At 37.7% G+C, this 11,016-nt stretch overlaps 2 protein-coding genes across 2 annotated transcripts in view; one reads left to right on the forward strand and one right to left on the reverse strand.

Moving 5' to 3' along the window:
- The window catches only part of LOC139983536 (uncharacterized), a 124,279-nt gene extending 122,113 nt beyond the window's left edge, over positions 1-2,166 (forward strand). Inside the window, exon 4 of the mRNA XM_071997156.1 lies at positions 244-2,166. Within this exon, the coding sequence (XP_071853257.1) occupies positions 244-1,190 (947 nt within the window). The 3' untranslated portion in view covers positions 1,191-2,166. The remainder of the gene's footprint in view (positions 1-243) is intronic.
- Positions 2,167-3,194: 1,028 nt separating this feature from the next.
- On the reverse strand, positions 3,195-7,180 carry LOC139983545 (uncharacterized). The gene is made up of 4 exons (XM_071997176.1): positions 7,024-7,180; positions 5,945-6,030; positions 5,036-5,176; positions 3,195-3,900 (listed from the first exon to the last, which is right to left on the reverse strand). The coding sequence occupies exons 1-4, from the start codon at positions 7,028-7,030 to the stop codon at positions 3,733-3,735; spliced, it is 402 nt and encodes a 133-aa protein (XP_071853277.1). The 5' UTR covers positions 7,031-7,180; the 3' UTR covers positions 3,195-3,732.
- Between the last annotated feature and the right edge of the window lie 3,836 nt (positions 7,181-11,016).

An 11,016-nucleotide genomic window follows, 5' to 3' on the forward strand; every position in this document is an offset into this window, starting at 1 on the left:
CTGTCCGCCCTACCCTCCCCTCATACACTACCCAACGGTCTCAAAGTGCCGAAACTTGTCTAAAGCTTTTCTTTTTTTCAGATAACATATCTGTTTCACCTATCCTAATTACATATTAAAATAACCAATCTAAAAGCAAAGACTTAAAAACCTTCAGCTGATGTCTTCTTTACGAAACAAGATAACTACCATAACTGTAACTATATATATGTATATATTTATTCTCATACCTGACCACTCTAGAACTGCCAGAAGGTGGTGACGTCATTTACGACAGACCAGATGATGACTACGAATGGGAAGACGGCAACGGTCGACCTGGAGATCATGACGGTCACCATGGCGATCATCCAATCGATCCTACTGGCGATGGACGCCCAGATGATGGCGACCACGGCCGACCTGAATCTACAGAAAGACCGCCCCCAATTGACTACATCGGGACGCGACCTCCTCTGATTGGAGGACCCGAAGACGGACATGACGACCACGGACATGATGACGATACAGACGACAGTTCTGAAGATCATGACGGCCGTCCACACCACGGACATGATAACGCTACAGACGACAGTTCTGAAGATCATGACGGCCGTCCACACCACGGAGATGATGACGATACAGACGACAGTTCTGAAGATCATGACGGCCGTCCACACCACGGACATGATAACGCTACAGACGACAGTTCCGAAGATCATGACGGCCGTCCACACCACGGAGATGATGACGATACAGACGACAGTTCTGAAGATCATGACGGCCGTCCACACCACGGACATGATAACGCTACAGACGACAGTTCCGAAGATCATGACGACCGTCCACACCACGGAGATGATGACGATACAGACGACAGTTCTGAAGATCATGACGGCCGTCCACACCACGGAGATGATGACGATACAGACGACAGTTCTGAAGATCATGACGGCCGTCCACACCACGGTAATGATGACGGCGAGGATGACGATGATGATAAAATCAACCACAGGAATATGAACAATCCTCCTTTCCGAAGTATTAGTCAATGGAAATCTGAGAGAGCAGGTAGAGAGAAAATGGTCGCTCTACGTCGACCAATTCAGGCACGCCCTGCCTATCAGGGAAGAAGTAGAGTCGAGACTGAAGAGGCCAGATACGGTCACGACTACGGACATAGCGGCAAACAGTATCGTAAACGTGCCTAGACGTGTTTGGTAGTACCTACAAAGTTTTATAGTAAGCTTCACCACGCATTAATATTGTATTAATAATTAATTATCACCACGCAATAATATTGTATTAAGAATTCATGATCATCAGGCATTAATAATGTATTAATAATTCATTGCCAATGTCAGTTAAGTGATTATTTTCCCCATTTTAACGCAGAGAATAGTAAATTAATTTTGCTTGAAAGAAATGTTCGGTAATAAATTCACCCATCAAAGCATGATTTTTTTGTATGAAATTGCTGAGCGATGTTTCGTTGTTATCCGTAAAATGATGTTTCCAACGACTTTAAGTTTTATCTTTAATAAAAAAACGCGGCGCCTAGTAGTTTTGGTATGGAATGAGGAAAATAAAGAGAAATAAAAATGAAAGCAAAATAGGGGCAGGACAGTAGGTCTACTCAAATTCGGCAATGTAAATTGAACTAAGTACTACAAGAAGAACTAGACCGGGTTCTAAAAGTTTGCTTCTACTTGTAGATGTGTTCCTTTGTATAAATAATTTGTTAGTCGGCCCGTATCAAGGTTCAGAAGGGACATACCATGCCGCACTCCTCAATGGCAGAGATCTACGCCGCGTCCATCTGTCCCAGCATCATATGTGCGAGAAAAACGTCACAATTGACAGGCCACCAGTGTTGTTTCCTTGTTAAATTCTTGTCGGTGCCTCTCAAACTCAGAATTCTTTGCAATATGGCCTGCCTTTATGACCAGAGGAGAATGCTTTACGACCTTATCTGATACATTTCTATAGATGTATCATTTCGGTAAACTGGCATTGTTTTGTGTCAATTTGATCCTCTTCATTAGTTGTCTCAAATTCATTTTTTTTTAGAGAAGAAATTTAAATTTAATGTCTAGACTTTGTTTTTCACATATTTTTCAACAATTCTATAAAGTGTTTGGAAAAAAAGTCGAAGTAAAAAATAAATTGAAGATCTTTGCATTGCAATGACAGAATGTTCGTTGAATATTTAATATTCTCAAACTCGTTTTAAAATGTGGGTAAGTGGGTAAGCGCTGCAAAGAGCTTTAAGTTCACACATGTTATTTACGTCCTGTTTAGAGTTTCATCGGCGGTGGGATGGGGGAGGGGCGAGGGGAGCCACTGCCTTCGAGCGTCAACTTGAGGGACATGTGACGCTGCTTGAGGGACGGCTAACTCAAAAAACACATTAATGCTTCCCGACAATACGGATCCGTTTTGGGTTCTGTACCACGAATTACAGTATTTTGACTTTTTCAGTGTAACTTGATCTTTTGAAGTACAATTTACTCTTTGACATTTCTCATTAAAATTTCACTGTTTTTAATTACAACGTTTCATTAATATTCCAACAAAAAGAACACTTTAAGAACTACAAAATTGAAATATTGGCACACCTAATTTATGAAAACATAAAGTTTTGACCCTTGAAGTTAGTTTGACTAGACTTTTTCCGAAAATAAATTTAATGATGCAACCTGATTGTGGTCTCAATACAAGTCACTTTATCGTACCCTTTGGGTTGTTAAGATTTCAGATGTTTCGCAAATAATATTGGTGTGTGTTGTAATTCACCCAAACTAACAACTTTCAGAGACGCGATCTAAATAGGCCAATCACAGCTTCTTTTGAAAATGGCGTCCGCTTCTGTAAAACAAGACCTATATGTTACTCGATGCTCTTCAAGACGTATAATGGCGGGAATCTATCATTACAGAACAGCACACACACATATATATTGATATATAAATATATATAAATATATATATATATATATATATATATATATATATATATATACATATGTTTATATGTTGGAAAATCCAGAACAGTGAAAAAACTTCCAGCCTCCTCCTTCCGGGCCTCCCGCTTTACATGCAGACACCCTAACCACTAGGCTATGGACGAAATATATATTTACAATGCAGATTAGTACAATTCAACGCCAAATAATAAATCAATTCAAGGAGAAATTAACATTTGTTATGTAATTGCTTAACCGTGTACAATTATTTCTTCTTCATTAAACGTATAAGTAATCTAACGTGGACAATTTTTAATTCGTGTCATAAAGAAACATTTGTACGTGCGTTATTAAATTGATATAACCCGGATCCTGTCTTTATTACGTCACGGCTGCAGTCTTCCATATCCACGTGCTACCGTATACATTTGACTCCAAAATTAAGTGTATTACTTTCAATTTGTCACATAAACATAATGACGTGTTCTAAATCCAGTAAGAAATAATTACTTTCGTTAACAAGAAATATTACCAACATTCATTGTAGTAACAGCGCCACGGCATGGATTTAACTCATGACAGTTGTTTTTCACGGGATCCTAGGGCCGATGGGACATGGAAAGGGAGGGAGGGAAGAAGGAAGGAGAGGGACAGAAAAAAGAAAGGGGAAGGGGAGGGACAAGGGCAGAGGTAGGGGTAGGGAGATGGGGAACTGGGGAGGGAAAGGTCATGGGAAGAGAGGAGGGAGGGAGGAAGACAGGAAGGTAGGAGAGGGATTGAATAAGGGCCTATTCCTTTGATAAAACACCTAAAACAACTAAAACAACTACACCCATTATCGTGGCGACGATACACATTATCGAGCCGATGGCGATCGCTTGGTTAGCTAATCTACGGGCTTCTTCCGCAGCATGTCTTGCCGCGACCATATCACCGTAAGAGGCTCGAATGCGTGCCTGTTGAAGAACATAAAAATGACAATTTTAAGCCTGTTCTAGCTTGCTGGATTAAGACTCACTTCGGTCATCGTTACGTGGGAAACCGTTGATAGTTCATTGGCAGTGTGTACGTGTGCTTCAGACTAGGCCTGATCAAGACTATTATCCCTATACAAATCCCTATAGTCTCGACATGTAATGTAAAGGGAGATGAAATACTGTACTTCAACCTACATCAGATATGTGAGGATGGGTGTGTCATTTCGCTGGTTGGCGAGGGGAAAGTCATGAATAATTCATTATCTTTACAGAAATATCAAGTATGTACGCTTTTTACCGCTAGTGACCACAAAATAATGTTCGGTGCAAATAGGCATAAAGCTATGGACATATACATATGTTTCGTCATTCCACAAAGATAATACATGGGAGCGTTGAATTCCTTGCGCCGCTAGATCTGGGTCGTTTGTGACAGGGAAGAACTTATACGCAATGCACAGGCCCATTTATCATCATCTGAATTTGGTTAATATTTAGGACAAATAGTCGTAAATCAGCGGAGATCACCCGTAGAAGTGATAGAAGTGACCAAGTTATGATGTGGGAGAGCAGTTTGGTATCATTTTATGTACAAACTGTTAACTTGTGTGTCTTTATGTTTCCCAAGTTATTATTACCCTATCCTGGTTGCCCCACTTGGTCGGTTCATTTCATTTGATGTGATTCCTGAAAGCAAAAGTGAGTTGTGCCTTTTAATTGTCAGTCAGCAGTCAGTGCTCAATACATTATCTAATGAATGAATGAGTGGATGAATGGATGAATAAATGAATACTTGAATGGAATGAAAGAGTGAATGGATGAATGAATGAAGGATTGAATGGATGAATGATTGAATGAATGAATGAATGAATTGATGAATTAATGAATGATTGATTGAATGGATGGTTGATGGAATGAATGAATAAATGAATGACGAATGAATGGGTGGATGGATGAATGAATGATTGAATGGATGAATCAATGAATGAATCAATGAATGATAAATGAATGCATGAACGAATGAATGGATGAATGAATGAATGAATTGATGAATGAATGAATGAAGGAATTGATAAATTAATTCAGAAATTCAGGAATTCATGTTATTTGATACCTCATCGGACTTCCGAATTGCCAAACTTCCAAGTGGCCGGCAGCACCATCGGCTACACATTGCTAACTCATGGTAGTCATTGAATTGCTCTGTGGACACTCTGGTCACCGTCTGGGAGTGTGGTGGTCTAGTGGGCCTACCCTGGAAAAAAATAGAGAACATTAACCCCAATCAGAGGCGGTGGAGTAGGGTTCAATTAAACCTGAGCGGAAATAGGAGGGGAACTTCGAAGGGCAGTAGGATATGTGACTGTGATTTTATGAAGCAACCCGCAAAGTCAGTTCAAAAGCGTCCCCGACAATCTTGCCAGCGACAAACAATCAAATGAATACAGTCGTTGTGAACCATTTTTTCTCTCTTTCTATAGTTTATCAAAAGGCTCAGTTCACACTTAAAAGTGCTTGTATGAACAATATACCTATCTATTAGATGAAGGCTCGAAGTTTACAATATTCCATACGAGTGCTTCAAAAAGGGTGGAATGTAAACTTTGGAGTATTCACAAACCGTTTATAGAATATATTGTACCTTAAACTGGTTGAGAGGGTACGGGACACAACGAACGCGAATACGGAATGTAGGCCTAATGAATGTATGACACGTAACTGTATACACACACACATGTTTGTTTTACATTCAGACCGAGGACCCCATTGTATTTTCCATTGTTCAAATCCACGTACCCTAACCTTAACAATATTCCATACAATAGAATTCTTTTGAGGACGTGATGATTCTTTAGAAATCACAACCGAGGACCTGGAATTCTTTTGTTCAAGTCCTCGGTCAGAATACAAAACAAACGCACACGGTCATCAATCTTGAGGGATACAGTAGGAGAGAATTACTGATGCGCTGAGAAGGGAATAAAAATGTGTGATCTTCCAGTTGATATTCATCGTTACTTACATTTGGCGTCATTTCGTTGGTCTGAAGATGCCCCTTCGAGTTTCCTTGACTGGGTCCTTCATCCATTGGGATGTAAAGAGGTTTAGCTAGTGAAGAGATGAAGATTAATATAGGCAGTGAAGTTTGACACTATCTCAAACTATATGATGCAAAGTTGCTTTTACATACCCTGTCAGTACAATGCTATTTCGTACCAAAGCATTTCAAAGTTTGATGCTATTTCAAACCGTATCCGCCCAAAGTTTGATGCTATTTCATCCTCTATCCGCTAAAAGTTTGATAGTATTTCATACTCTATCCGCCCAAAGTTTGATGCTATTTCAAACCCTATCAGTACAAAATTTGAAGCTATTTGTATAGACACTGTATAGTAGTATTAGTTTTAAAGTGTGTGGGTGCGTACGGTAGGTATATGTGAGTGTGAGTGAGTGACGGGGATGGTAGCGTCTGGGACACTGCCCGCCTTTCTAACAAGCTTCTCATCATACTTGGAGACCACATTGGTTCATAATAGTGGTCGTTCCCTCCTTTACCAGTAATCAAATTTAATTTTGAGAAATGAGTGTAGTATACAAAGAAGAAAATATATCATGATATTACGAAATTCTCTTTGATTATCAGTGATTCAAATTAAATTTCGAGTGCAGATCTCAACACTATTGCGAACGTCATTTCAATAGCTATAACCTACCAAAAGTATTTAACATGGATCATATATCGACAGTGTGTATCATTTTGGTTTGCAGTGCATTCGATCATCTCCACAAGAGCTGTCGCCAGCCTAAATGAAACGTTGATCTTCGAATATGCGAAGTACAGTTACAGTCAATCGAATAAGCCATAAATATCCCTGAGTCGAGTTCAGTCAGTGACGTGAGTAACCGGAACAATTTCAGTTTAGAAATGCAGTACCCTATTTGCCACAAATCTTTTCATTTTGGAGAATCAACCTCATGGTACATCCGTGTTTGCAATCACAACCGCAAGGAGGAACCCGTTAGCCACATCACATCATTCGTACCATTCAAAATAAGATTAAAACGATTTATTCAAAGAGACAGAGCAAAGAAACTACTCACCAGACATTTCGACAATGAAGTGAATTCAGATAGAAAGTTTTCCGACAATAGTTTGAGGCGGACGACACTTTTGCTATCACCTTACTGTAGCAACTCGGCCTTCACATTCAAGAACAAAAGGCCAATTGCCGATTATCAATTTGACTCATGTTGATTAATGTACAGACAACACCAGGAAGTTAAAAGCAAACTGTAACAGCAAGTTGCATTATGTTCTGCGTTTCAGTATTTTATGACCCACTGAAGAGTAAAGGTTGTTTGGATAAGTTTGGATAGGGAGGGCCTGTTTTTACTGGGAAAGAAAAACTCATGCAAGACTGAACAAGACAGTATAAAAAATTTTACCTTATACGGAATACGGACATTTCAATGATGTTAAGGCAGGGAGTTTTTATGGAAACTTCCAGGTTAAGGTCACATACACGGTTGTTTACGTCTAGTTGTGTGATGATCGCCGCACACTGCAGGCGTGAAAACTCGAGTAACAGTAAGCTGAAGTCTTGGAAAATCGGATTATTTTAATCCGTGTCGGATTATATATATATATTTATATATATATATATATATTTATATATATATATATATATATATATATATATATATAAATATATATATATATATAAATATATATAGCGGGAGGCCCGTGGTTCGAATCCCGGTGGAGGCTGAAAGTTTTTTCACTGTTCTTGATTTTCCGACTCATTACGATTTTCATATATATATATATATATATACATATACATATACATATACATATACATATATATATATATATATATATATATATACACATATATATGTATTAAAAAAATTGAAAACACCACAGATTTTAATTTATACATCTATTTACCAAAGTTAATACAAAAAGAACGACATGTTTCGAAAGTTGCGTAATACGTTTTAATGAGACCAATTTTGTAAGAATACGGAATGAAACTGACAAATTGGTTAGTAACCCTGAGTACGTGGGCATATGATAAACGGAAGTGTTTCAATGACCAATGTTGCTGAAAAGTACATCCAAAAAAGGTAGCGTACCGTCTTTTGCTTCTCAATAGTGAATTTTATGTTAGGGTGCCGGGTATTGATAAATTGAAGGAAATCGATGGCTTCACCCTCATTTCGGAAAAGACAGAAAATATCGTCAACATATCTGCGGTAGTGATACGGTTTAGATGGGGCAGATGAATCATTCAGAAATTGTTTCTCCAAATGACCAATGAAGAGATTTGCCAACACCGGTGCTAATGATGAACCCATTGCCAAACCGTCCACTTGCTCATAGTAATAACCATTGAATTAAAAATGCGTTTGTGAGGTATCAAACATGAATAGTTTCTGGAGATCCCGCCTTTAAATACCAATGCCTGGAATTTTATGCATGGTGGCATCGATTGCAATATCAACAGTTTCAGAAAGTGGAATGTTGGTAAATAAACTAACTACATCTAATGATATCATGTAATGATCAGATATGTCAATAGATGTATTTTCCTGGACAAAAGAGAAAGAATCCTGAGTTCAATAATCGAGAAAAATGTTGGGTGATATAAGATCACTCAAAAACTTTGCCACATTATAATTATAAATACCAATACTTGAAACATTAGGACGAAAAGTAGGAAATGAATTGTTATTAGTACATTTTTTGAATTTTGGGCAGTCCATAAATTCTGGCAGGATGAGATACTGTAGGGTAAATGTTCATGTAAGTGTCCTCGGGGAAAAACCCTGAGGCCTTGAGCTTTCTTAGAAATCTTTGTAGCTGTCCTTCTCTGCGTAGGATTGGATCAATTTTTATTTTCTTGAACCTTGTTTTATCGTTGATTATTGAGCTAATTCCCTCATTGTAAGCTTGACGATCTATCATAACAACTCCGTTACCTATGTCAGGTTTTAGAATGGCGATGCTTGAATCACTTTTAAGTTTCTTCAAAACCTTGTACTTCTTCATATCAGTAGTCGAGAGCTCGAAATTTATAACATAATTATTTGCATGGTAAGCCAGATGTGTTTTGACGACTCCGGCGTCTGCAGGATCCTTTAGATTACTTTTTACGAATTTGTGGATGAGTTCAAAGCTGTTAAGAACATCAGATTTCTTAGGAAGGGTGGGTGGATCCAAAAACTGAATCCATATTTTAGGACAATTTCTTCATCTTGGCTCAGTTGGTAAAAGGAGAAGTTCTTAATGATTTCGTCACTACGGAAAGTAAGTGTTGAATTTCTAGTAAAACGTTTAAGCTTACTTTCCTGTCCGGCGATGAAATTGCGTGAAGTTCGTTCCACATTAAAGCCGATTGCTTTCTTGAGAATACACCAATCTAGGCCAGTCACTTTTTGTCGGACATTTTGGATATCCTTTGCCAACTGATTGGCAAGAGTGGCTTTCTCCTTGCAACGTTTGTTGAGTGCAATCTTTAAAGTCTCTTTCTGATTAAAAGGACGTCAACATTGTCCGCATGATGGATCGTGAAGCATAAGAACTCCGGAAAAACGCCGAACAGGAGGCAGTTCCTGAGAAAATTAATGTCCAGTTCTGCTTTGAGGACTTTGATGCATAGTTTAACGAGCTTGCGAAGCTGAGGAATGGATAGCAATCCATTATATTTTTGTGGAACATCGTGGATAATATTCCAAATGGTCTACATAGCACAAAACTCGATATTAAAAATTGAAAACACCACAGACTTTAACTTATACATCTATTTACCAAAATTAATACAAAAAGAACGACATGTTTCGAAAGTAGCGACTTTCATCATCAGGTTACAAACGCAAAATGAACGAGTAATACCAAACAAGTGTACACCAGCAATAACACACAAGGACAATTAAATTAACTCAACAAAGATAGCACTGGACAGTCAAGCTGTTTGTTGAGATTAGGTTTATCCCAATTGATAAGTAGGCTTTCTTTGATCCTAAGCTGGAGTTTAGTGGGAGCTTAGTCGTTAATTTTGAATGAGTTGTTGTCACAGAGCCGCTCACAGTTGGTAAATTTATCTAAGTGTTTGTAAATATGTGAATATATATATATATATATATATATATATATATATATATATATAATGTAACGAAAATCCATTTACTTATTTTCTAAAACTTAATCCTTATATGTCAATTATGAGTCATATCTTAATTCTCTAGTTTTCTCTAATAATAATAATATATATATATATATATATTTTTTATATATATATATATATATATATATATAATATATGTATATATATATATATATATATATATATATATATATATATATATATATATATATATTTATACTAACTTGGTCTCAATACCGACATTCAGTCCCATATAACGATACGTACAACATTGTATAAAAGACGTATTCAAAAGAGATACAAATACGACCAAAGTGGTCGGAGCCAGGGCTACTACCTAACCGAACGATTCAGAACGGGAGCGAAAACTGATTCACAAGTCTCGAGATCAGATTCAGCTGAGCTGGTGAGCAGACGTCACGTGACCTGCAATACTTACGTCACTGTCCACTGTCATATGTGGCTAAAAACAGTGACTTGTAGTCTAAAGAATTAGAGGGCGACATACATGATTACCAACATCACACTATCCCCCTCTCACTCCTTAAATTGTCCCCAAGTTATGAGAACAGCGTAGTAAGGATCACTAATTAGACACATATTTAAAATCACCATATACTAAAACAATACATTAAAGTGTATGAATACAAACTATAATAAAAACAAAGTATATTTAATGGTTCCTTTCGTGCATACGAGACCCTATACACTCAACAACATAAGGTCAGAACCTACTTTTGAGATAAAAACACATCTCATGTCGATCTGTACCGACTAAACGTTTTGCTTTCCACGAGAATTTACTACCCTCGTACCTTTCTACTTGCACCGTTTCAAAATATCTTTCCAAATAAAAAACGATCCGATGGTGATGATACCGGAGATCTGTAGAAATATAAATGCCTTCTTCCTCCAGTAACTATTG

This window comes from Apostichopus japonicus, chromosome 16 (genome assembly GCF_037975245.1).
Source record: "Apostichopus japonicus isolate 1M-3 chromosome 16, ASM3797524v1, whole genome shotgun sequence".
NCBI lineage: Eukaryota > Metazoa > Echinodermata > Holothuroidea > Aspidochirotida > Stichopodidae > Apostichopus > Apostichopus japonicus.